The sequence below is a fragment of the Thalassophryne amazonica genome, chromosome 22, assembly GCF_902500255.1.
Source record: "Thalassophryne amazonica chromosome 22, fThaAma1.1, whole genome shotgun sequence".
NCBI classification, from domain to species: Eukaryota; Metazoa; Chordata; class Actinopteri; order Batrachoidiformes; family Batrachoididae; genus Thalassophryne; species Thalassophryne amazonica.
Window position 1 is genome coordinate 7198856 of NC_047124.1, and position 27535 is coordinate 7226390.

At 40.3% G+C, this 27535-nt stretch overlaps 1 protein-coding gene across 1 annotated transcript in view; it reads right to left on the minus strand.

The window, feature by feature from the left end:
• Window positions 1–25160, minus strand: part of pawr (PRKC, apoptosis, WT1, regulator) — an 82920-nt gene extending 57760 nt beyond the window's left edge. Inside the window, exon 1 of the mRNA XM_034163890.1 lies at window positions 24312–25160. Within this exon, the coding sequence (XP_034019781.1) occupies window positions 24312–24791 (480 nt within the window). The 5' untranslated portion in view covers window positions 24792–25160. The remainder of the gene's footprint in view (window positions 1–24311) is intronic.
• Window positions 25161–27535: the final 2375 nt, after the last annotated feature.

A 27535-nucleotide genomic window follows, 5' to 3' on the forward strand; every position in this document is an offset into this window, starting at 1 on the left:
CACAGGTCCCGAGCTTTTGGAATTCCACAGCGTGATGTGGATTACTTCCCCAGCCAAGGTCAGCGCCCATTTTGAGCTGCATTGACTGCGATGATACAGAAGTGACTTGTCCAGTGACACAGACAGGTGGTGTGACTCTTTGGGGAAAAAAAAGCTGCAATAGTTTGACTGAAAGAACACAGAATCTAAAAGTGAAGTGGAAGCAGAAGGATGTCTGACAATCTTTTACTCTCTTTATGACCTCATAAAACACCTTTTATAGTCACAGTACTCGTGGTGGCAGTAAAAAGGGAACGTTAGGCGTCATAACAGGCGCAGTGAGTGATATTTGACGAGCAGGTGAGCAGTTTGGAAGGCCAAGATCACAGAATGTGACTTATTGTTCTCCGTGCCAACGTCTGGTCTGGATTACTGAACCAACAAGATGAGACTAGGAAATCAAGGGGGGGGGGGGGGGGGCAAACTTTCCCTGTGTGATGTTGATTCTTTGGGACTTTTTTTTTTTTTTTGCTTCTTGTTTTGGTTTCTGGCAGGGCGGGAGGATGGCGAGGGTAGGGCAGGGCGGCATGGCCTGATGGGTGATTAGTGCATTCCTCAAGGCTCCGCCCCACCCGCCTGCCCGCTGCAACAGCCCAGACACTCGCCGGACGAGCTCAGAGCAACAACAAAGATCTGCCTCCTCCCTCCGTCGCTGATCCCTGACGCTTCCCTCTGAAAAACCGCCTACAACTATTTACATCATGGGTTAAATAAATAAATTTTCATCTGACTGAAATTTTTTCCTGGCAAAAATCAATGCCAGCAATTCCCTAAAATGTGGCGTAGTGGGGGCACACACTCTTTTTTCCTCAATAAATACAATAAACACATTATACAGCATACACATCTATTCTAAATAGCCTCTAAGGAGAGACAGACAAAGCATAAAAAGAATGCCAAACTTGAACATAAAGGTACATAAAAGGGTGGCGGGGGCGGGGTGTAGTCTTGATTCTGGGAGGTCTGGGGGTTCTCCCCAAGAAATTTTTTAAAAGAGCAAGTCAAATTTTGTGTATTCTGGTGAATTTTAACAGGTATGAAGCCCTCTGAATCAAATAAAAGTCACTTCAATCTGTGAACTAAAAACACAATATTGATTATGGGGGGTCTGGGGGTGCTCCCCCACAAATTTTTTAAAAGAGCAAGTTAAATTTTGTATATTCTGGTGAATTTTAATGGGTATGAAGCCCTCTGAAACAAAGAAAACTCACTTCAATCTGTGAAGTAAAAACACACTGTTGATTATGGGGGGTCTGGGGGTTCTCCCCCAGAAATTTTTTAAAACAGCAAATCAAATTCTGTATATTCTGGTGAATTTTAATGGGTATGAAGTCCCTCTGAAACAAAGAAAACTGTCACGTAAAAATTATTTGTCTTCTGTAGTATTTTGATTTGTTCTAATCCGGTGAATGCACCAAATGGGTGCTGTGTCGCTGTACAGTCAATAAAATACAAAATTAGGGCCTAAAGCAACTGTGCACAAAGTAACTGTCACCAGTTTTGAAAACGCATGCGCACTGAGAAACTCAAAACTGGCTTATTAACATTTAATCTGTAAAATGCTCTCACTCATAAAACAAACTAGGGCTGCAACTAAGGACTATTTTAGTAATCAATCATTTTTTTGTTGTTGTTTGGTTTTTTGTGTGTGTGAGTTTTGCCATCATTTCGTGAAGTGAGTTATTACTAAAAGGCCTTTATCACACAACATCAACGTTTGACCTTGTAATAAAGTTATGATGTTATATTCTCGTCAAAAACATACCTCGAATAATGTTTTGTTTTATTTTGAGAGATTTCCATCAGGTTTCATCCGATTATGAGCATTTTTAGATGCCTACAGAAACTATCTCAACCACTGACAACATATTACAGCAAGAGTCCACAAAAGTATTTTAAAGGCCTGACTAAAGTGTAATATGTGATCTTTAATAAGTTATTTTCATGAAAAAAGACACAAATGTACAGTTTACTGCATGTTATTTTTTTCTTGTGTAAATGACGTGGTTTAACCGAAACAAATTGTCATTAAACTTAAATAAAACAGTTGTATATGATTCTCGTTTTACATTACTTAGTCCACATTTCATTTTATCTTATGTTTATATTAGTTGTGCATATACTCTGAATAATTTACCGTTAAATTTCACTATCTTTTATTTGGCTAAAAATTACTCGCACCACAGAAAGCACCTTTTTGCAGTTGCACTTACATCTCGTTGTAATGGAAATTACAATGACAATAAAGGCGATTCTGACTCTTCTGATTATTATTATCAATATATAAATAAAAATAAATAAATTACAATTCCCAATACATGTGACTCTTTTACGACAACAAACACTAAGCCATTAATTATTTATTATACAGAAAACATGCACACAAACTGTGTTGAGATGCGAACAGCTTAATGCTAACTTTATCACTGAAAACGCCATAGACATGCTAACGCATTAGCATCGGTCCCGTTTTTAAGTTATAAAATACATCTATCAACTGTTTTAGAAGACCATAACAGGTCGGTTTAATAAAAAACGGTTAATATTACAGTTATATGCTCTTTCGGGTTTTAGCGGGGGAAAATGAAGATAAAGCGACAAACCATCGAAGCAGAGTTTCATTGGTTCAAAGCAAAGCCATGCCTCGCTCTACTTGGGGAGTGTCTGCCAATGTTCCGACGAAGACAGAGAGGAGAACCGCGGCTCATGGCAAGCAGTAAACAAAATTCACACAGTCCCTTCCTCCTCAGTCCACGCTGACATTGCTGCTGCTTTGATTAGCGCAGAATGGGATGTTGCTTTGCTATTTCGGTTCCAAAACACACATTACACGGAATTATGATGACGGGAAAATCTGGCCATATTTTAGCTCCCCATTAAAAATGTGCTGCGATTGTAATTCCATTACCACAGAATCACCCATGTAACATGACGGATGTTTATCGCCTACCGCCTCCCGCCGGGTTCCTGCACGTTCGTTATTTAATTCAGGAGCCGTTTACTCGAGTACACACAAGAATATGGATCAAATCTTGGCTCGAGTCTCCCATGTGCCTTCTGGCAGACTGTAGATGTGGTATTTTTAAGAAAATCCTTCTCTGTTCCACTCCACCGTGAAATCACACATCAGAACACAGCCGGACTAAAAGCCACAAAAACCTCGATCTCCTTCCCAACTGTCACGGCCGCCTTGGTGGCTTCCCTCACCAGCCACAAAACCGGCGGCACTGTCCAAATCTAAAGTACCTATGAGCCTGACTGCTTATTGATCTACCTTTGGAACAGCAATAATTTATAAAACAATGCAACACAGTAGCTGGTACGATAGCTAGCGATTGGGTATCGACACAAACTTGTACTTGCAAAACATCTGCATGCTTTTCTTCAGTGATTATTTCCACCACTTGTGCAAACTTAAGCACCTCAATTGATATTGTGGCATTACATATGAATTTGAAATTCACTCTGAAAACTAGCTGCCAAACTGCTCGTGCAACCTTTAAGATTCTAAACAGCGTCCTAATTTTTAGAAAAGTGCCGGCTTGATTTTGTTATCTGTCACCTCAGGCTTTGCCTTGATCAAAAACAGCACTATGACCTTGTGTTATTGGTTTAAAAAAAACCCCCACCAGATTCATCCAAATAAACGTGATTGGTTTGAGTAATACAGATTAACAAAGACGGCTGGAAAAGAGAGAAGGCGAGGAAGCGATCTGGAGTCATTACTAAGTCGTGGCCGCAAAAGAAAGACTGTGAACCCACACAGTCACAGCACCCGCTGAACTCAACGACGGATACCTCGGAGAGATTCTTTCTGTGCTCGGCATGATAACTAGACAACAACATGGTGGTCGAGGCGGCGGGGAGGGGTGACCGAGCGCCAGAAAAGTCAGCGCATTCAAAGCTAGAACGAGTTTTAAGTGAGGGATCATTGAGGTGATCCATGCCGAGGTGCTGCTCGGAAAAACTGGCTGCTGAACCCGGAAAGGTGGGAGGGAATATTTGGTCAAAAATTCACTTTTTTTTCCATCATTGTGATCCACTGTTATTGTTATCTGAACTGTACTGGCAGAAAAACTAATGTTAAAAAGAAAAAGATCACGTCCAGCCTATGCACCTGGGCTCACTAACAATAATTTTCATAATCGATTAACTGATCAATTAATTTCTCAATTAGTTGTTAGGAGCATAAAATGTCAACAGCAAAACAAAATGGTGAAAAATGTCAATCAGTGTCATCCAGAGCCAAAGATAACGCCTTCAAATATCTTTTCTTTTTTTTTTTTTTGGCTACAACTAATCATTTACTGCCAGATAGTAAACCAGCCAGTAAAATAAACCAAAAAAATTCACATATAAGAAGCTGAAATCAAAGAATTTTGATATTTTCTTAAAAATGAATCAAAACAATCTGTCAACTGTAAAAATAGTTAATAGACAATTAATAATCAATGAATCATTGCAGCTCAGCTATGCACAAAACTAGCACAACTCTTAAACTGCCAAAATCTTAAAATAATAATAACGAGATTCACTGAGTGTGCGTTGATCCTGCTGTCGATAAGAGGTGTTCTCATTTTTGCCAACAGGTTGTTGGATAAAATATGTGGTGAGTTTAAAGTTCAACATGCAAGATGTTAATTTCTGTTCATGCTGTTCTTTTGGCTCCTCCCCTTTTTGATCAGGGTTGCGTGTTGATTTGGTACCGCTTTTACACCGGATGCCCTTCCTGATGCAACACTGGGTGGAGAACACGTGTGGACTACAACCGGGAACCTTCTAGTTTGGAAAAATGCACCATGTTTAACGATGTTTGAAATTATAATCAGTCCTCATCTGGAGAATATTGACGACACTTCAAAGACAAATTGGATTAAGTGGCCGCATATATAATTGGGGGGGGGGGGGGGCTGCCTGGTGGAACACGCCTCACCTGATCCCTGAGTAACACAATGCGCACATGTACAATATCGGAAACCGTTACAGCATGTTTTGCATTCCAGCGGGAGTGAGGCGGGATTATTGTGTGCAGAGACCATTGTGTTTGGTTGCAGACGCTGAGACAGACCGTGAGTCACTCTAAGCACCGTCTGACACCCCCCCATCACCACCACCACCCCGCCCCGCCCCTCCAGGCAACTAACGGCACCGACCGGAAAGGTTAAAGTCAGTTCACTGCACACAACATAAACTGGGCCTAAAAATCAGACCTGTTTGACACGAGTACACGAGCGTGGAAGTGAAGAACTGACCCACTGCGTGAAACCGTGTCATGGGCATCGACAGTTTCCCGTCGAGCACGTGTCACGTTTGCAGTGTGGAAGAAAACAAAATTAAATTTCACATTCAATCCAAGCAGCTACTTATGACGGCTCTCTCTGAAGCATCGGGAGGAAATGGACTGATCAGAGTACTCCTACTGCTAGTACTCAGCTTTACTATAAACTACAGACAGCGTTCTGAGGTCACAGCCACTTAAAAAGTGTAGAAAAGAATAAACTGCATTTGTTGTTTGGATTTTTTGCTCAATTATACTGTATTTGTGGAGCCAAAATCTGAAGCTTCTGAAGATGTTTTGGTGAGTTTTAATGTATAATTTTTTTACAAAGACATCTGAATGTGTGTATGCATGTGTTGCCAAGTTCACACCACCTTGTTTTTTTAAATTAAGTATGCCTCTTACTGTATATTACAGTGGTGTGGAATGACAGCCAAAAAAAAATGTGCAAACACGTCCCGTGGGTTTCCCTTATAATAGTACAGGCCTGGTGGGACGCCGGACCAATGAGAACATTCGCCAGGCCAGAAATATTTTTTAAAAATGCCAAAGGAATATGACGCAGACACACTAATGAAAAATAACATCAAATATCCACTAATTTACAAATCAGTAACTATATCAGTACAGAATCCCCCCCCCAAAAAAAAAAAAAAAAAACTGGAACATGCAATTCCAGGCAATATTTACACACTTGTCAGACACTTTTCTCCCAAATTAAATAACTTTTTTTTTTTTAACACAGCACAGAAGCATGCCAAAACTTTGACATTGGCCTATGAACTTTTTTCCAAATCTTTGACCTTGGCCCACCCTCAGTTGTTCCACCATTTCTGAACCAAATCAGATCAAATCTTGAAAACATTTTGTTCAGACATATTGGAAATGTATTTCTCCAAATGGTGGAACTTAAGTGTTGTCTTGGCAACACTTGACAATAAATATCATCAGAACATAAAGCACCTATGGGTGTTGGCTGGTAGCCTATCATTACTTTTCTGAACAGTGTCTACTTTGTTGTTTTTCCTGCCTTATTCTGGTAGTGCTGCCTGTCTGCAGTCTTTGATTCCTAGGACGGATGCACAGGACAAAAAAAAAAAAAAAAAAAACTACCCTCGAAAGAGCCAACACGTCAAACAACTTGCATACAAAAAAAGACTTTGTACACAAACTGCTGCTGAGCTGCACAGCAAACCGTTCAAGTCACTGCTTCCAAGTGACATCATACAAAAAAAACTCCTTTGTCTCAAACTCAAACAAGGTTTAGTGCCTAAGTGCAGTTTAAGTAAATAATTTGTGAAGCACTATTAGAGTATACGTGAGTATGTGGAGGTTAAATACCTGAAAATACAAACCAGGGATGAAAATCCAATCTGTCACACTAAACTAAGCGGCTTCACCCGCCATGAATCTTTTAGGACGCCGCCAGCACCACAGGCAAAGGTTAAAGAATGGCAGGAGACACTGTTCTGTGTCTCCTCTTCTGAACACAAAGCCGTGACTTTAACACAGACACCGCCGTCAGTTCAACTTTCACTCAAAGGTTCGAAATGCTTGTTGTGGTCAGACAGCAACAAGCAAAAGAAAAACTAAACCCATTTCTCCAGCATCAATTATTTATATGTTTACTATTACAAAAGGGGAAAATAGACAAAAAAGCAGGACAAAATAAGGAGACATAAATATGTGATCAAAAAGGGTAATTTATAATGTTAAACATGGATACGGATATTTTCTGTATTTGTGTCTTCTTTCCAAAAGCTTACAGATAGTGACAACATGCATTAATGCCTCCAGAAGTCATGGGGGCAGTGTAGCCAAAGTTCAAGTGAGACACAACCCTCTACAAAAGGACACTACAAAGAGAGTTAACAATTGAATATTTTGCCAAGAGTTTTAATATTTTCGTTAAGTATTTCTTGATCCCCTCCTTCTACACTGCTTAAACTTTTGTTTCCTTTCCAGTAAAAACATTATTACAACTTCATCAATCATCGCCATGTTAGATGTTCTCAGAAACCTCCGCTATAGTGCCCTCAAGTGGATGTTTTGCAGACCTTTTATGTCAATGTTAAGGACATAACATGATGGTCTGAAAGCACAGTTAAGATTTACGCACGCAAATGGATAATAAATAAGACTTTACTCAAAATACATATTCTCTTCTCTCAAATTATGCAAAGTTTGATGTACGCATTTAAAATCTTCTTTAGTTTGTGAACATGCTTAAGTGCGATTTTAAGTTGGGGTGAATTTGTGCTCAAGTATGTAGATTCATGGCCAACAAAACACAAAAATAACAATTGCAGGACAAAACAAGAACAACAAATGTTGAGAAATTAAACTGTCACTTTTTTCTATTTTGAGAGGCCGTGCAACATATACTCCACTGCGACTTGTATACTGATAAATCGTATTTCTTATTAATAATAATTACAATAACCATTTAACATCCACACAGATGCTGAGAATGACAGCCTCAACACTACATTTAATCTATTATTAGACTCAATTGGCTTTGCTCAAAATGTAAATGAGTCCACCCACCACTTTAATCATATCTTAGATCTTGTTCTGACTTATGGTATGGAAATTGAAGACTTAACAGTATTCCCTGAAAACTCCCTTCTGTCTGATAATTTCTTAATAACATTTACATTTACTCTGATGGACTATCCAGCAGTGGGGAATAAATTTCATTACACTAGAAGTCTTTCAGAAAGCGCTGTAACTAGGTTTATGTTCTCTAATGCCATATACCAACACAGTGCAGAGTAGCTACCTAAACTCTGTAAGTGAAATAGAGTATCTCATCAATAGTTTTACATCCTCATTGAAGACAACTCTGGATGCTGTAGCTCCTCTGAAAAAGAGAGCTTTAAATCAGAAGTGCCTGACTCCGTGGTATAACTCACAAACTCGCAGCTTAAAGCAGATAACCCGTAAATTGGAGAGGAAATGGCGTCTCACTAATTTAGAAGATCTTCACTTAGCCTGGAAAAAGAGTCTGTTGCTCTATAAAAAAGCCCTCCGTAAAGCTAGGACATCTTACTACTCATCACTAGTTGAAGAAAATAAGAACAACCCCAGGTTTCTTTTCAGCACTGTAGCCAGGCTGACAAAGAGTCAGAGCTCTATTGAGCCGAGTATTCCTTTAAGTTTAACTAGTAATGACTTCATGACTTTCTTTGCTAATAAAATTTTAACTATTAGAGAAAAAATTACTCATAACCATCCCAAAGATGTATCATTATCTTTGGCTGCTTTCAGTGATGCCGGTATTTGGTTAGACTCTTTCTCTCCGATTGTTCTGTCTGAGTTATTTTCATTAGTTACTTCATCCAAACCATCAACATTCCATTCCTACCAGGCTGCTCAAGGAAGCCCTACCATTATTTAATGCTTCGATCTTAAATATGATCAATCTATCTTTATTAGTTGGCTATGTACCACAGGCTTTTAAGGTGGCAGTAATTAAACCATTACTTAAAAAGCCATCACTTGACCCAGCTTTCTTAGCTAATTATAGGCCAATCTCCAACCTTCCTTTTCTCTCAAAAAATCTTGAAAGGGTAGTTGTAAAACAGCTAACTGATCATCTGCAGAGGAATGGTCTATTTGAAGAGTTTCAGTCAGGTTTTAGAATTCATCATAGTACAGAAACAGCATTAGTGAAGGTTACAAATTATCTTCTTATGGCCTCAGACAGTGGACTCATCTCTGTGCTTGTTCTGTTAGACCTCAGTGCTGCTTTTGATACTGTTGACCATAAAATTTTATTACAGAGATTAGAGCATGCCATAGGTATTAAAGGCACTGTGCTGCGGTGGTTTGAATCATATTTATTTAATAGATTACAATTTGTTCATGTAAATGGGGAATCTTCTTCACAGACTAAGGTTAATTATGGAGTTCCACAAGGTTCTGTGCTAGGACCAATTTTATTCACTTTATACATGCTTCCCTTAGGCAGTATTATTAGACGGCATTGCTTAAATTTTCATTGTTACGCAGATGATACCCAGCTTTATCTACCCATGAAGCCAGAGGACACACACCAATTAGCTAAACTGCAGGATTGTCTTACAGACATAAAGACATGGATGACCTCTAATTTCCTGCTTTTAAACTTAGATAAAACTGAAGTTATTGTACTTGGCCCCACAAATCTTAGAAACATGTTGTCTAACCAGATCCTTACTCTGGATGGCATTACCCTGACCTCTAGTAATACTGTGAGAAATCTTGAAGTCATTTTTGATCAGGATATGTCATTCAAAGCGCATATTAAACAAATATGTAGGACTGCTTTTTTGCATTTACGCAATATCTCTAAAATTAGAAAGGTCTTGTCTCAGAGTGATGCTGAAAAACTAATTCATGCATTTATTTCCTCTAGGCTGGACTACTGTAATTCATTATTATCAGGTTGTCCTAAAAGTTCCCTGAAAAGCCTTCAGTTAATTCAAAATGCTGCAGCTAGAGTACTGACGGGGACTAGAAGGAGAGAGCATATCTCACCCATATTGGCCTCTCTTCATTGGCTTCCTGTTAATTCTAGAATAGAATTTAAAATTCTTCTTCTTACTTATAAGGTTTTGAATAATCAGGTCCCATCTTATCTTAGGGATCTCATAGTACCATATCACCCCAATAGAGCGCTTCGCTCTCAGACTGCAGGCTTACTTGTAGTTCCTAGGGTTTGTAAGAGTAGAATGGGAGGCAGAGCCTTCAGCTTTCAGGCTCCTCTCCTGTGGAACCAGCTCCCAATTCAGATCAGGGAGACAGACACCCTCTCTACTTTTAAGATTAGGCTTAAAACTTTCCTTTTTGCTAAAGTTTATAGTTAGGGCTGGATCAGGTGACCCTGAACCATCCCTTAGTTATGCTGCTATAGACTTAGACTGCTGGGGGGTTCCCATGATGCACTGAGTGTTTCTTTCTCTTTTTGCTCTGTATGCACCACTCTGCATTTAATCATTAGTGATTGATCTCTGCTCCCCTCCACAGCATGGCTTTTTCCTGGTTCTCTCCCTCAGCCCCAACCAGTCCCAGCGGAAGACTGCCCCTCCCTGAGCCTGGTTCTGCTGGAGGTTTCTTCCTGTTAAAAGGGAGTTTTTCCTTCCCACTGTCGCCAAGTGCTTGCTCACAGGGGGTCGTTTTGACCGTTGGGGTTTTTACGTAATTATTGTATGGCCTTGCCTTACAATATAAAGCGCCTTGGGGCAACTGTTTGTTGTGATTTGGCGCTATATAAATAAAATTGATTGATTGATTGATTAAGGACTTCCCAGGAATCAAAGCACTAAACAAAATAAACTCTAATAATAAAAAATAAATGCCAATAATAAAAAGTACATTACAACAATGAACAAAAATGCCAAATTAAAGAGGTGATAGTACAGGAAAAAGGTGTGACTTATATGGTTTTTCCTCTTCAAGCGGCTTTTTTTTTTTTTTTTTTTTTGGAGGTGTGACTTGTACACCAGAAAATATGATAACCTGATGTTTTCATCCGCAAACAATTTCATTAATCGCTATAATTAATCTAAGGCCATCAAAATTCTGCAATATAAAAACTGTATTTGAGCATTGCAGTCAGAGCAGTTAAAATACTTAATTTTAAAAACCTTGTGTTGTTAATTGTGTTATTATTGTGCCTGTGGTGTGTTTTAATTTTTTAAGTTTCATTTTATATTTTATTGTAAAATAATCTGTAACCTTGCACATAAAAAGCCACTATGACACTTTTATTTAATTACTAATGCTCAGAGAAGCTTCTCTTAAGGCACAAAATTTAAACAAACTGAATCACATCATCGGCAAATGTGAGGATTTACTACAGAATCAGTTCCAGGAGGAATCCACTTTGGACCAAATCCGTAAAACTGATGCTCACATTCTGAAACTACACACTTCTAGTGCACAACAAACTACTGCACAAATGTCCCACTCCAGCAGAGGTTGCTGGAACAATAAACTCAGGTAGTTTGAAGGAGGTAGAAGTTGTGCAGAGCAGAGGGACAGTCAAGGTCGGCGCATTCTGAGCTCAGTCGAAAGTTTTAAAATGAACTTACACCAAAAATATCTCGAGTATGTGAAAAGTTGTTGTTGGAAGGACGGAGCCCATTTCAACAGCTTCGGCACTGTGGCAGCACATTCAGTTCAATAATTTAAAGATAAAAAATGTGCACACAAACTGCAGATTCAAGGCGCAAGCGTGAACACAAGCCGTGTCCTCTCGCTCTCTCCACTGAAGCCAATTTCAAACTCCCTTGTTGAGCTCAAAGGCTTGAAGATCAAGGCTTCACACTTTGTGGCCACATTTGTATTTCATTTCCAGACTTTGGTAGCGTCCTGGGCCTCCCGGACCGCTTCGCTGAACGGTCTGTTTGATGTGCGCTTTCTGTATCCTATGTGCAATTTTTCAAACATGTTAGCCAAGAGGGAACTGCCGCCACATCTACATGATATTCAGGCATTAAATCTGTCAGAGTGAAAAATTAAATTACTCCACTTGTTGGGGTGCACCAGGGCTTCATATTTTCTCAATTTTTCATTTCCATCGAACTTATTCAACCACAACACAAATCCTCAAACATCTTATTCACTCACAGGAAATGGAGAGGACAAGTTCCGTGGATGGAATCTGATCTTTGCCATTTTTTCCCCCACAGAGGACTTAAAGAACTTTGTGAGAAATTGGCCAACTAGTGCAACCACATTTGTGCTAGTCTGAAACAGGCAATTGCACTTATCTGATGTATTTATATATCCGTTGTTAAATTTGGTACAAAAAGACACTTACTGACCTGATTCGACTGAAACACAACTTCCTGTATGATTACACAACCTTGTATGGTGGCCCTAAAGTACAAAACACAACTAAGTGAAGACAAAACATTTTGGAAAAGCCAGTAACATTGCAGATAACGCCACAAAAAACAGAAACCAGCGTGCCAGACATCTACAATATCTCTGCCCATGATCCTGACTGAACTTGGGCAGAAATTAATTATTTTCATTGCTGGTTAATTATTTGTAGGATGAATCTGTTAAACAGTTGGTATGTAAAATTCTCTGCTCTTAGAGCGCTTAGAGAATTTATTTATCGTACACTATACTGTGCACTGATCTGCTTTTTGATGGCCAGCCATTGGTTTGGGCATGACCACGACACACTCAGACCGACAGAGCGTCGTACTCACACCACAAAACACCAAACTGACAGCTTTGGAAATGGCCAGACCACAAAAAAAAAAAAAAATCCAAAAACCACCCAGAGACCAAAGCAACTGATATTTCACATAGCAGAGATCACCCAAAACCAATCAAAAGTCTGTTTGCTTAACGAATGTAGGAGGCACACTACGGACACTTCTTGGACTTTTGTTTTTAAGTACAAATTTGGTTATTATTATTTGTAGGTAGTGACAGAAGATAGTGGCCAATCCCTCTCACCCAGGACACAAACTTTTTTCACCCTCCCCTCTGGCAAACGGCTGAGGTCCTTCACGAATAAAACCTCAAGACACAAAAACAGCTTCTTTCCATCTGCAGTTAGACTTATAATGCCAGAGAACCCCATTTACCCTGCCCACCCCCGCCAACACTCCCACAAAGTACAGACTGAACATCCCTCCACATTTGCATGCCTTTGCACAGCCCCATTCCACTATGTTACATTTATTCACCATTTATTCACTATTTGGCTATTTGGCCCCTTTACTTTTACAGAAGTATTATTTCCTTTTCTTTTTATTATTTATTATTTATTATTTCCTTTTCGTTTTTATGCACCTATGACACCAGATCAAATTCCTTGTATGTGAGAACTTACCTGGCAACAAATTTGATTCTGATTCTTATTATGACTTCATGGTGTCATTTTTCTATCATGGTTCTTCTCTTGTTGCGTTTGACATTTGATGGATGGTGGTTGTCATTTGTTCCTTAAAATAAATCATTAAATTCATATTTATTGGCGATGGTTGTCCCCCAGCATTGTACCGTTTGTCAAAACTGGGCAGACCACCTTAAACCAAATCAACACTGGTCTCAGGACCTAAACATCAGTCTGAACTCCCCTGAAACAACCCCAAACTCTACTTGGTTTCATGTGTTCTTGGTTGGGTAAAGGTTTAGGGTGGTCTGTGCACAAACCGTGACTGCATGTTGTTATAAAAAAGAAATGTAGCCAATCCTCATGTTTCAGAATATGGCAGCAGAATCCCTGCAAAACATTTTATAAAATTTTGCTGTTTTGCACTTCACAGCTTCTATATTTAAATTTTAAATTCAAATCTTGATATTGGGGTTATGTTCTGCAGAAGGGGAATCTGCATTTGGTCAATTAGAGATTCATAATATCATTTTTTCATCAAAATCCGACCTGGTCACTGTCATTTCAGTCCCACTGGAAACTATTTTCTTATTTTGATGAAAATATCCTCCAGTGAAGCAGATATTCTCCTGGCCCGTGTTTCACTTTCGCTCTTGGCGGCCTCAGACTGCCGCAGGAGGAATTTGTTTTTGTTCATGTGGAGCTACACAGGAAGCATGTGTAAATCCACCCTGGCCGATAACAGTTTGAACGCGGAGATCCACGGTGACATAACACAGAGGCGGTGCGTGAAACCTGCATTTGTTGGTGTTCATTCACTCATACAAACATGATTGAGGCCGACTGTCTGCATCACCAGTCTACTTTCACTCTACTTACTTTTCTGCACCTTTTCACCATGTCTGGAGTAAATCCGGTGATTTATCATCATGATTTTTACAAAATAAAATAAATTTACCCCCAACTCTGCCAATTTCTGAGAACCATACCAAAATATCCATGTTTCATCACTAACTGTTAAAAGTTACATGTTTAATAAGGTCTTGGCTGTGTTATTATTTTACAGGACTGGAACATTTTAGAGGTGTCATGGTTAAAACGCGATAAATACCCGGCATAAAACACCTTCGCAAAAACAGGTTTTAACTGTCAAACATACAAAATAGGAAAACATATATTAGAAATCATTCTAAAATAAAAAAGAATATTGCAAAATTCTGTGACGTGGTAATGTACAACAACACAGACCCATATGTAAGGGATACACTGGAAATCTCTACTTCAAAGTATGTGGTAAAAACAGAATGTGACAAAATATAATTGTGGAAATGTTTATTAAATTAAATTAAATGTTTCTCACACCTAATTCAAAAGAGGTAGCAAAACCTCTCTCTCTGAAGCCACTTCAAGCATTTATAGAACTATAGTGCTGTTATCACTTCGGGTTACCGTACTCGCCGTTCTGCATGCCCTGGGCATTCCACATGACAGTTTACCTGAAAATCGTAGGGTGGACGGATGCACGAGCGTGGCCACTATTACATTTGTCGGAACACCCATGCCTCTATATATTGCAATAAAATGTCTGATTTCATCATAAATAAAAATAATATTATGACAAATGACTCATAATTTTAGCACCAGATCTGTTCTTCTCTCGTACTGCAAACTCTAAAATCGACATCATTGTCATGTGACTGCTACCAGCTCACACTGATAACGCAGTCAAAGGTACAACGCGGAAGTGACAAGAAAAATATCGCGAAAACTCATTTTTTGCTTTTTACGATGTGTTGCAATCAAGAAATTGGTCTGTTTTCAGGTGGGTGGTTAATCAACTTTTATAAAAAATAGTTTAATCCAGGGTGGCCTTTTAACCAACTTTCATTAAAATAAGGGGATCAACGGATTCTTGCGGGGGTGGGTGGGTTTGTTTCCAATGCGCGGATAGTCAGACACCATACAATATTTCAATTTGTGATTTCTTACAAATGATACTGGCAGTAAATCAGATTGGAATGTTAGTAATTATGATGTGATTGTTTCTATAAAAAGGGTTTAATAAGACATTCTAAAACAAGTGTCATCAATCAATTTGCGTGTTGTTAATATTGCACCAATTTGTGCCCCCCACACCCCCATAATCAAAAACTCTCCAATTTTTCCCACCAACCTAATGTTCCTGCCACATTATAAACAGTCTGTAAACAGTGTACAATTATCAAACAGCAAGTATAGATGTTAGTACATCAGTAAAGGGTACATACACAGTGAGTATATGACATTAAAAGGTACGTTTATATAAGTTTTTGCCCATTTTAGATCCACTAAACTGGTTAAACCAGTTGTAAGTGTCCTGGTGAAAAGAGCTTTTAGACTGTCTAAAAACCTAACCCTGTTATTTTAATAATCATTCATTCATTTATATTCTATACTGGATTACTCCAATCAAAGGTATCTGAGGAGAGGGGGGGGGGCACTAGGTGATAGGCAGTGCCCTCCCTGGACGGGCCACTAGTTGTTAATATTTTAATATGATAAATACATATTTAAAACTTGTTGAAACTATTTCAGTTCGTGTATTGGTGCTTTCTGAAGCTTTTAAACATATTTTAACAATATCACAATAATACAGATAATCGTGATAAGTTTGGTCACTATGATCGCGATGGAAAGTTTTCATACCATTTCATCTCGATGTTGTGATTTGACACCGTTATCGAGAATGTCAACAATGAAATCAAGTCTTATGCCACCTTCACAATTGCACGAACTTGATCCCCGCAATGCTGCGCAATTCCTCGTGCCAATGCGACCCGCTTTGTCCCGCTGGACGCCGCGCTTTGTCCCGCTGGATGCCGCGCTATATAAAATAATAATTTTGTAGCCGATGATGCATTTGCTCTCAGAATTTGGCTGATAAAACCATCTCTCTTCACTCTCAGAATCACAGAGAAATTATCTACAGCTACAGGTTGTCTCATGCACATTGTGTGGTGGAGAATGCATTTGGAATCTTGACTCAAAGCTAATTATTTATAATACTTATATTGTAATGGATTGGTAAAACAGTTGCATTTTCATTCCTTCTTGAGTTAGATAATGTATCTGTAAAATTATGTTTATTATAGATGTAACATCTTGCCATTCAGATGCGCTGCGCGCAATGACACATGCAGTGACACACGGTGTTCTCGAATAGGTTGTGTAACATTCACGATTAGTTCACGAAATTAAAGCGTGCCAGGCCTTTTGAACATTTCAAAATTTTCTTTGCCCACTGGCACGCAGCCACGCACAGTTCACATGCAGTTTACAACAGTTCACGGCAAGTTTACTTACTCATGCAATTGCGTGAGCAGTCTTACGCAATCCTGCGTGCCAGTGCGGAGATAAAATTCGTGCAAGTGTCAAGGTACCTTTAGTTGAAGTTGGAGTGCTGGTTACAGGTGACAGACACACAAACGCACCAGAATTTTAAGGAGATGGCAGCGGGGGGTGGGGGACGGACGGACTGTGGGTTCCCTTAATGAATCCAAACAGTCGGGCTCCCAAATGCCTAATCATGCAGAGTGGCCTGATTAAAGCTGTTTCACAAATTCCCTGCATTCGTCAGGCGACACACAGGAATGTCCAACAGATTATCAGACACAAAATGGCAAACTCACACACACAGACACACACACACTTTCCATCACTTTCTTACTCAGCGCTCCCTGCTGCGTTTAAACTGTCAAACTAGCGAGACGCCCAGTGGCTAAGTACAGAGAGTCTAACAACAACCACACACCAGGAGCAGGCCGCATCCAGAAAAATGGAGGCATGAAACCAATTTGTGCTTATCTCCGCATGCCACTGCAAATGATTAGGATTAAACCCCAAACAGTATGATTCTATAAGCTGCGTGTCCCTTCTGCACCAGCCCGTGCTAATGTTCTCAAGGTGCGTGCTGGTAATGAGAAGAACGGGGGCTAGAAGGTCTTGTGAGAGGTCTAAAAATATTCCATGAACACGCTCGAGTCCGGTGTCACATGAGGGGAGATGCATTCAGTGCGGCGTGACCCTGCGCCTCCAGATTAAACAACAAACGTGGTTACACATCAGCCTTAGTTATGATGTACACAGGGTCCAACCAGTTTATTCAGCAAGACCTTAAAAACCGAGAAACTGCTTCTGCTCTGCATCGGGTTTACTTTGGGACTCAAGTTAACACAAATTAACGCCAAGGCCATCATACCTCACTGATATCAGGCTTCTGTGTCCTGATTGGGACCCATTCAGGAGTTAATGATTAGCCAGAAAACAGCTGCAGTGTCTCTCTGAGTGCAGCAGAGGTGATAAATGTCTCAAGTCGCCTTTGGCCATAGCCTCGCGCCTTCCTGCCCCTGGTTAACCCAAACCGAACAGTTTAGACAAGATGTGTAATTATTTGGATTTTGCATGACATTACACTGTTGCTCTTGCATGCATGGTGCATGAGGGGAGGGGATGTAAGTGCTTTTCATTAATAATCCACACTCACTGGCCAGTTTATTAGGTACACCTGTTCAATTGCTTGTTAACACAAATAAGATAATCAGATAATCACATTGCAGCAGTTCAACGCATTTAGGATTTTAGATGTGATGAAGACGACTTGCTGAAGTTCAACCCGAGCACCAGAATGGGGATTTAAATGACTTTTAATGTGGCATGGTTGTTGGTGCCAGACGGGTTGGCCTGGGTAGTTCAGAAACTCTTGATCTACTGGGATTTTCAGCCACAACCATCTCTCGGATTTACAGAGAATGGTCCAAAAAAGAGACTATGTCCAAAGAGCAGCATTTGTGTGGATGAAAATGTCTTGTTGATGTCAGTGGAGAATCAGCGACTGACTGCATGATGCCATCATGTCAATATGGACCAACATCTCTGAGGAATGTTTCCAACACCTTGTTGGATCTATGCCACAAAGAATTAAGGCGGTTCTGAAGGCAAAAGGGGATCCAATCCGGTACTAGCAAGGTGTAGCTAATAAAGTGGCCAGTGAGTGTGTAGTGTACAACAGTGACCTGGATAAAATGGGTGCAAACTGTGTGCCAATAACAATAAAATTTCACCTCTTGCATCGGCTGATGGCTTACCGGCAGTCCAACTTATTGATCGGGCTCTATTAACATCTAATCGAGTCACTGATAATGAAAATAACTCTGCTCGTGCACTGTGATGGTTTGTGTGCAGATATTTTTCCTGGCAAGAAACCCTCTTGCTTGAGTCTACCATCTAAACACGGACACCTGAAAGGGACGGCAAATGGCAATCTGTTTGTCATTTTGCACTATGCGCTTTAGTTCATGCATGATAGCTTGCCAGAGCTGCTTCCCGTTTTTTTTGTTGTTGTTGTTGGCCTGATGCCACCTGATACTGAATCAGTCAGGGTGATTCTAATTGGCTTCCTGTTAATGCTAGAATAGAATTTAAAATTCTTCTTCTTACTTATAAGGTTTTGAATAATCAGGTCCCATCTTATCTTAGGGACCTCGTAGTACCATATTACCCCATTAGAGCGCTTCGCTCTCAGACTGCGGGCTTACTTGTAGTTCCTAGGGTTTGTAAGAGTAGAATGGGAGGCAGAGCCTTCAGCTTTCAGGCTCCTCTCCTGTGGAACCAGCTCCCAATTCAGATCAGGGAGACAGATACCCTCTCTACTTTTAAGATTAGGCTTAAAACTTTCCTTTTCGCTAAGGCTTATAGTTAGGGCTGGATCGGGTGACCCTGAACCATCCCTTGGTTATGTTGCTTTAGACGTAGACTGTGTTTCATAATTATTGTATGGCCTTGCCTTGCAATGTGGAGCGCCTTGGGGCAACTGTTTGTTGTGATTTGGCGCTATACAAGAAAAAAGTTGATTGATTGATTAATGAGACGCAAAGCTTATGTAACATTAAGTGAACACAAACACGTGGCTGCAGCGATTTACGAGGGAATTGTGCTCTTTACGAGGTGCTGATAGACCCCCGGGAGTGCGCACTGCACTGCAGAATCATATAAACATCATTTCCTCTTTCTTTCCTTCAAGTCTCCCCAATACAGCTCTTGGGACTTGTTTTTTAGCTGTTCTTTGAATACGTTCCAGTTTCAGTGGCCCACGTACACAGTCTAAAGTTCATTCCAGAGAATCAACCAAAACAAAATGTTCCTGGGAACACTGCCGGCTTGAGAAAGCTCATTTGAAGAAATATTCCTGTTTTCCATGTATGAAACAACGCGGCGTTACCTCCGCCGGTGAGAACACCTCGGAGGCATTTACTCTGGTGATGTGACCTTGTTTGGAGAAGAATTTAAGAGCCTGTGGAACACGCTCCACCCAACGCAAATTAACATTCCTGCATTCTTTGACACAGATGCCAACTCAAAGCAGATTTGACAAACAAACAGGGGTTAGCGTTCATGACCGCGGCTGTAAAATGTGACACGACGTCACCGTCCACATTCACTTTCACGCATCACACAGCTTTCTAATATTAATTATACATTAACCCCTGATCTGCCACACAGAGATCAAAGTTTTGTTACAATCAGACATTTAACTGGCCACATCCAAAAAAATCACTTTTTCTCAAATTTAGACCATTGAATCAGTTCAAAACAAGTTTTTCATTTGTTCCAACTTGTTTAAAGTGGAAAAGCATCTCAAAGTGGATTATCGTGATAGTAAATATGTTTCATGATGCCAGAAATTCAAAACTATGTTCACATTTTCACTTTCCAACAAGTCACAGGGGGAAAGTACACATGTGGGAGCTTGCGGGGGGGGGGGGGGGGGGGTCCTGAACTTATTTTCACTGGTAGGAAAATCTTCAAACTCTTGACAAAAAATATGCACAAATCCGCAGATGGATAATTACATAAATATAATGATAGCTGCAAACTTTAATCCAAGTCAATAACTGCAACCTCTCCAACAACTCCCTGCACTTTGACCTTTGCAACACATTTGCAGATTAATGTGTGTCAAAAGGATTTGCACTTGCAGAATTGGGGGGCGGAGGGGGTGGAAGTGAATCGCTCCGTCTCTTCTCCGTTTGCTTCCGATTCTGCAGTTAAGGGGAAGTTGAGGGAAAATCTGAGGGTTCTGAAATTTGCTATCCTGCATTAGCGACCGGTTTTCTTCCGTCTTCTGTCCACACTGCAAAATCAGAAATGGCAGAGTAAGTATGTCTCGTTTGGGCTACTGTATGAACATAGCAGTGCAACGCGGCCGTCTCTGAACTCAAGAAAACCGCTGTCACAGGTATGAACAATATATTCCATTTACGCTAATAAATGCCCCTAAATCCTGCACACTGTAGCTTTAAGGTCCAGTAATAAAACCATTCATGTATTTCAGCGTGATTTAAACGTTTTCGGACAAAGAGCAGATCTCAATGGGATTTGGGAATTCCCCAAATTCACAAAGGAACCTGCTGAACAAGGATAACCCCTTGTCTGCCGTCTCATCCTATCACCACTGTGCTAACTGCCTGAGCGCGCACGGTGAAGTATCGCGCGTTAAACCTGTTGACCTTTGCAGTGGCGCCTTTAGCAAGCAGCGGCATGGCTGCACAAGACCCGGCAGCTCCGCGAGCAGCAGCAGCAGCCTGTTGCGGTCAGATCCAGGTGTCCAACTCCACCAGACGGTTCAAACCAACACAAAGAACGACGTGATTCACCATCACGGCTGCAGCGTGACCGGCGGGAAACACGCTTACCCCCCCCATCTCAATCTGAGTGCTTCCACATTCCTGAGTTTTAGAAATGCATCACAGGTAGGTCAAAGGTCAGGGCTGGCAACAATGCACCCTAATGTGAGCAGCAGCTGTAAGGAGACACCTTCCTGGAACGTGAGAGGTGGCCTAGCGTAGAGCGCCGAGCTTATTCCAGGCAGAAGCTTGAGTTCCCATGATGCTCTGAAACACCACTCAGCAGCTTTTATGCTCCATAAAACGAGTGGGCAGATAATCCCCCCAGAATGTCTATTCACACCTGTCCACTCATATTCACATCACAAAGGCAGATTGTGTGAGGCGGATCTCATTTACATACTTTGGTCCCTTTTTATATGCAACAGAAGAAGCAGCACAAACATTCTACAAAAGCACTCTGAGCCTGCTGCGCACCCGATTGGTTTTACTTTTCTTAAATGTTTTTTTTTTTTTTCCTCTTTTTGCATCAAGCCCCAATAAGCACGACTCAGAGGTCACAAGGTCAAATAGCTGACAGAAACAGATTGTACTTTTAAAGGTGGATGAGAAAAATATGAGCTGTTATTTTATTACATGTACAGTTGTGCATGTAATAAAATGAATAAAAATATCTATAAAATATATTAAAAAATAAAAATGACCTACTGGTTCCTAGTGCTGGATAACCAGTTTGAGAACACATTCATAATTACTATATATATATATATATATATATATAGTATGTATAGATATGGTCAAATTATTGCACAGGATAAATTGCACAGTTGTGCATGTAATAAAGCACAAAAGGTGGCGGAAGGCGTAGTTAAGAGTGCAAAATCAGCAGGTAGTTATGGTGCTAAAAACATTTTGAGGTAGCTATTACACAGTGTGACTACAGTTGGGAAAAATTACCTACTGGTTCCTATTGCTGGCCAACCAGTTTGAGAACCCGCTTAAAAAAAAAAAAAAGGCGATCAAACATATTATTTATCACCAGAGAAGGTGACAGAACATGAATCCAAAACACCAAAGAAGAGAAAACATAAAGGGGAAACAACACAGTGATGCAATATGCAACCTCACCACTAGGTGACACCAAATCATACACACTGTAGCTTTAATCAAACAAGCATTCTGAAAAAGAAAAAAATAATAATCTTGTTTTTAGTTTACTTTTTATTGTACAAGTGAGGAAGTGGCCTCGATGGTAAGAATAATCAAAAAACATTCACTGATGGTTTGGACGAGTCGCCACAATCCATCCATCAAAGATGCTGCGTCGGTGCACAATCTGAAACGTTTCTGGATCTTTGAGTTTTTGTTCATCCTATTCGAGCAGAGTAAAATGTGTCGCTGTATCGAACAGATAATTCGCTGACGTGAGGACTTTTATACAAACTGTGGTCAGACCTCAGCATTCCACATCAGCTCAGAGACTTCCAGTTCTGTCCCCCGTTCACCAGAACGTGCACAGCCCTCCATCAGATTACCTCCCTGATTTAAGCACCCGCTCACCCACTGTACCCCTAATCTGCTGCCTGTGGGCACAATCTAACATCGCTGGCACGGCTCAGAGCGTTACAAACTCAACACCTCATAACACTACGTGGCCAACCGACGGACTCGTCCAACACCAACCGCTGCCGATCGGGGGCAAGGAGCTCCATCACATGTGGGACCTTCAACAGGAAGCGTTACAACATAGCGGTTCCACGCTGACCACAGGTATAACATGCACGTTAATGTGCACAGTAACTGCTGCAGACGTTGGTTGGCATGACGAGGTCCACCACGACGCGGCTTCATATTGCCACATGTACGCCAGCCGCAGGAATTAGCCAAAGCTGTTTCATAATTCACTGTGAACACCTCAGCACCACCTCAGAACTCCACATCCAGCAGCACCGCAACCACACAAGGGCCTCATTAAACCAGACACAGGCGCGAGAGGAATTTAGAGACTCTGGGACCACATGCAAACTGGAATGTTCAAGTCTAATGTTACCACAGCTACAAAAGCGGTTTTATGGTCTGGTTACAAACAAAGACCAGAGAATCGATGGTCCAACATCATTTTTTTAAGACACTTTTGTACACAAGGTGAAAAAAGTAGTAGAGTGAAATATTTCACAATGGAACAGCACAAATGACAGAAAATGCAATAAAAAATTGTAACAGGGAAAAGACAAAGTAATGCTGGCCACGCCCACTCTCCATATGCAAACCACCTATGTCTATCTCCCAGGCTGTATGTGGGCGTGGCCAACAGAGTGCAGCCTGGCCCAGTGGGTGTGTCTCAGAACAACCAGTCATCCAAATATGGACTTCTGTGACATATGTCATTTCAGGCCAAAATTCTGCTTGTAAACAAGGTATTTGATTTTGTAGAGATGGAGTTTTATGATTTTTAACATGAACGCCCAAAGAAACAAAACCAATAAAAAAATTTTACAAATTCAGATTTTGTTAGAATATGACATTTAACGTTTCAAAAGCAACTGGTGACTGGCTGAAAAACACACTTTACAAAAGCTGGCCAGCTCAAAAACACCCTTCAAGAGATAGTATTTTCAATTCCAATATTTTATTTATTTTGTAAATGCAAAAACAATTCTTTACAAACTTTCATCCAAATTGTGGCCTAAATCCTTACAGGATCAAAACTAACTGATCATCTGGCTGCTGAGGATTATTTCCATATAGTGATGAATGAAATTGAAATATTCTGTCATATTTTAAAAATCTTATTAACAAGGCTTTGTCAGCAAGAAGACTAGAAAAGGTTTTTATAGTTTCCACATGTTTCACACTACTGGATCACAGCGCCCCATTTACAATAGCTGGCCAGCTCAGAAACACCCTGCAAATCATTTTCAAATGCAATAAAATTGATCAGGCAATGATTTTTAATGTTTAAGAGTGTACACTTTTTATATTTAATCTCCCCTATTTTTAAGTGATGACATTTCTGGACACGTGTGTGGAGAAAAATCAAACAGCAGTGCAGCTCAAGAACACCCTGCAGAAGGCAGGCAGATTGTCACAATTTGTTTTCAATTGCAGTAAATTGGACAGGCTTAAAAGCCTACAAAAAAAAAAAAAAAAACACTTTTTATATATTAATCCTCCATTTTTTTAAGTGACCAAAAGTTTCTAGATAATTGCATGGTAAGAATCATAGAGAAGCACGTTTCTGACAGGTGGCCAGCTCAAGAACACCCTGCAGGAGGCAGGCAGATTGTCACAATTTGTTTTCAATCGCAATAAAATTGGACAGGTTTAAAAGCCTACAAAAAAACACTTTTTATATATTAATCCTCCATTTTTTTTAAGTGATCAAAAGTTTCTAGATAATTGCATGGTAAGAATCATAGAGAAGCATGTTTCTCACAGGTGGCCAGCTCAAGAACACCCTGCAGGAGGGAGCCGGAGCGGCCTGGCTCACCTCGTTGGACGGCATATTGACGACACCTGTTGACCTGCGCTTTTCCCTCAGTTTCCTCTTCTCGATCTGACCTTTGCCCTTCCTGGCGCTGGGTCCGGCGCTCTTCTTCTCCTTGCCTTTACCGGGTGACGGAGTCTCCTTGTCGCTGTCGGCCGCCGCCGCGGGGCTGCTGTCTGGGGACACGCACTGCGGAGGCGGCGGCGTCGGCGTCTTATTCAGGCTGCTCGCCGCCGTGTGCTGCGGTTCCTCCTCGGCTCTCTTTGGAGCCGTGCCGGAAGAGGACCGAGGGACCGGGGTGGGAGGCAGGCAGTTCCCAGCGGGGCCGCCGTTGTTGGTGAGCGTTTCCCGGCCGGCGGCTAAAGGAGCTCCGGTAGCCGCGGCGATGTCCCCGAGCATTTTAGCTCTCATTTTCTCCCTTTTGGCCTTCCACTCCTCTAAAAAATCCGTAGTCGCGTTCGATTTAAATCCTCCAGTGGCCATTATCCCTTTGTGATACGTTCCAAAGCAACTTTAGGCAAGTTTTAAACTTCCAGCTCCGCTCCTCCAGCTAATGGCTCCGCATTCCTCAAGTGATTAACCCCAGCGCGAGCGGCAGGTAGGCGGAAAGAAGCGGCGCAGCCTCCCGCCCGACAAAACTCTCTGTGCCGGTGATTAAAAAGTCAATTCTCAAAGTTGTGAAAAGTTGCGACACTCCAGCTAGTTAAGAGAATTTTCCCCCACTCCCTCCAGGAATAAAAAAAAAGTAAGTCGACTAAGTTCCGCAGTGGGTCGAAACGAACCTGCGGAGCCGCTTTGGCCGTCAGAGAGCTCTCCTCCTCCCGCCCAGGTGTCACCGCGCTTCGCTGGATGAGGCTGGAGGAGACGCTCGTTCGCTCTGCCCTCTGGCGCCGAGAGAGGCCGACAACACCCGAACACTTCCGAACGAACCCCAGTGTAGGGGAGACCGGAACGGTTATAACAGACCGTTCATCAGCAACTACACGTTTTGAATAAAAAAAAAAAAAAAAAAATGCAATTTTAAACAATAATCCAGCCCAGTCTCACATTTTTTTTCGTACTCCACGAAATTATTCGATTTTCGTGACGGTGTTTTTTTGTTTTTTTTTTAACTCACTATTACTAACCCTACTTCTACCCCTGACCTTAACCATAACCACCACAACCCCCACTGCACTTTTAATTCTGTGCGGTCATCACGGAATGAATTATAATGAATTCATGCTGCATGATGAAAATTTAGCACTTTTCCTGACAATGACAAACCAATAGATTAATGTATATTTCGTACTGCCGAATCACGACAATCCGTGAGACTGGGTTGCAAAAATCACCACAATCCGTTTTTACAAACCGCTGCTATTTTAACCCAAATTAAACTATCAAATACATAATAAATTTATAGTACTATGCAAAAGTTTTATGCACATTTAATGTTTAAATTTAAAAAAGCTAATTATGCAAGATTTCCAAATAATTCTAAATCCATTAAATGTACACCATTAAAAATACAAATTGGCATTGAAGATACTAACTCACAAAAATAATCACATTAATTGAAGTAATTTTTTTATTTCGTAATTCATTTTAGTGTGAGTTTAAAAAGTGTTGAGTAGATTAAAAAGCACACATCATGCATAAATAAAAAAATTAAAATTGTCAAGAAATACAAAAATGATCAGAAACACAAAAATGATCAGAAATATAAAAACTGTCTGAATTTATTAAGGCAAAATACCACATTTTTGCTGGTGACAGGTTTAAAGCATTTTAGCTGCCCCTTAACTACAATAAATAAGTTTATGGCTGTTGGTCAAACCAAAAAAAAAAAAAAAAAGAAGCATTTTCAGATATCATTTTGACTCTAAAATACCAAAACCCATTTTTTATTACTCACACTCATCTTCAACCGCTTATCCGGGATCGGGTCGTGGGGCCATTTATTATTACATGTTATGTAACATGTCAATTTATTCATGAATGAAATCTTTTTTTTTTTTTTTTTAAATCTAATTAACTGTTGACTCACAGATAAAGGGCACAAAACCACCAAATGCTACAAAATATATTTGTTATATCATAAATTTCAAATAAGCTATTACTAAAAAATAAATAAGTAAACATAAAATAGACTGTGGTGCCTGTTGAAGATGATTGGTTGTGATATTTATGAATGAATTATTTTAAAATCAAGAGAAATGTATAATTTCCAGAATTAGACTTTATGTTGGCTTCGTGCGGTGGTTGGCTTCAGACATAAATTTATACATTTATTACTTTAAATGTGTTACTAAATAAAAAGTACCTGTGATGTCACTCTGTCTGACTCAATGAGCCTTTGATATTTGCTCAGCAGGAGAGCTGCATTTCTGCAGTCAAGCAACTTGTAGAAAATCGAGTTCTCTCCCACGCAGATCCCACACACCTCGGCTCCCTGAGGTGCTGGATGACTCATCCAACAGGTGCTCCAAGGCCAAACAAAATGAAAAAATTCCTTTCGGATTAACAATCCCAATCCAGACTCACATCCCCATCCAGATTTAGACAGAACGTCTTATTGATTATCTGTCATTGTAAATGTGTGTATAAATGCAAGTTTTATCCAAAACAATACATTTGCTTTGGGGATGAAAAAGAGGCAGATTTTAGAATCCACATTTGATGCTGTTTATACCCCTGTATTTTGTTGGTCCATTTTTTTTTTTTTTTATGGTTGAAGGGTCCAAGCTTTCTGGATGCATATGATGCATCCAGAAAGTATTCACAGTGCTTCACTTTATCCACATTTTGTTATGTTACAACCTTATTCCATAATGGATGAAATAAAAAAAATCCTAAAAATTCTACAGACAATACCCCATAATGATAATGTGAATTTTTTTTTTGTTGCAAATTTAAATAAAAAAAAATAAAAAACTATAAGAAATCACACACGTAAGTTCTTCTCTTGGCATCCATCTGTCTGCAGGAGACGATGGTGTAGCATCCAGTTTGTTTTTTGCTTTTTTTGTTTGTTTTTTTACACTTTTTCAATTCAATTTTAATTTATTTCATTTACATAGCGTCAAATAACAACAAAGCTGCCTCAAGGTGTTTCACACAAGTAAGGTTTAACCTTACCAACGTCTAAAGCAAGCACACAGGCGACAGTGGTAAGGAAAAACTCCCTCTGATGATTTGAGGAAGAAACCTCAAGCAGACCAGACTCAAATGGGTGACCCTCTGCT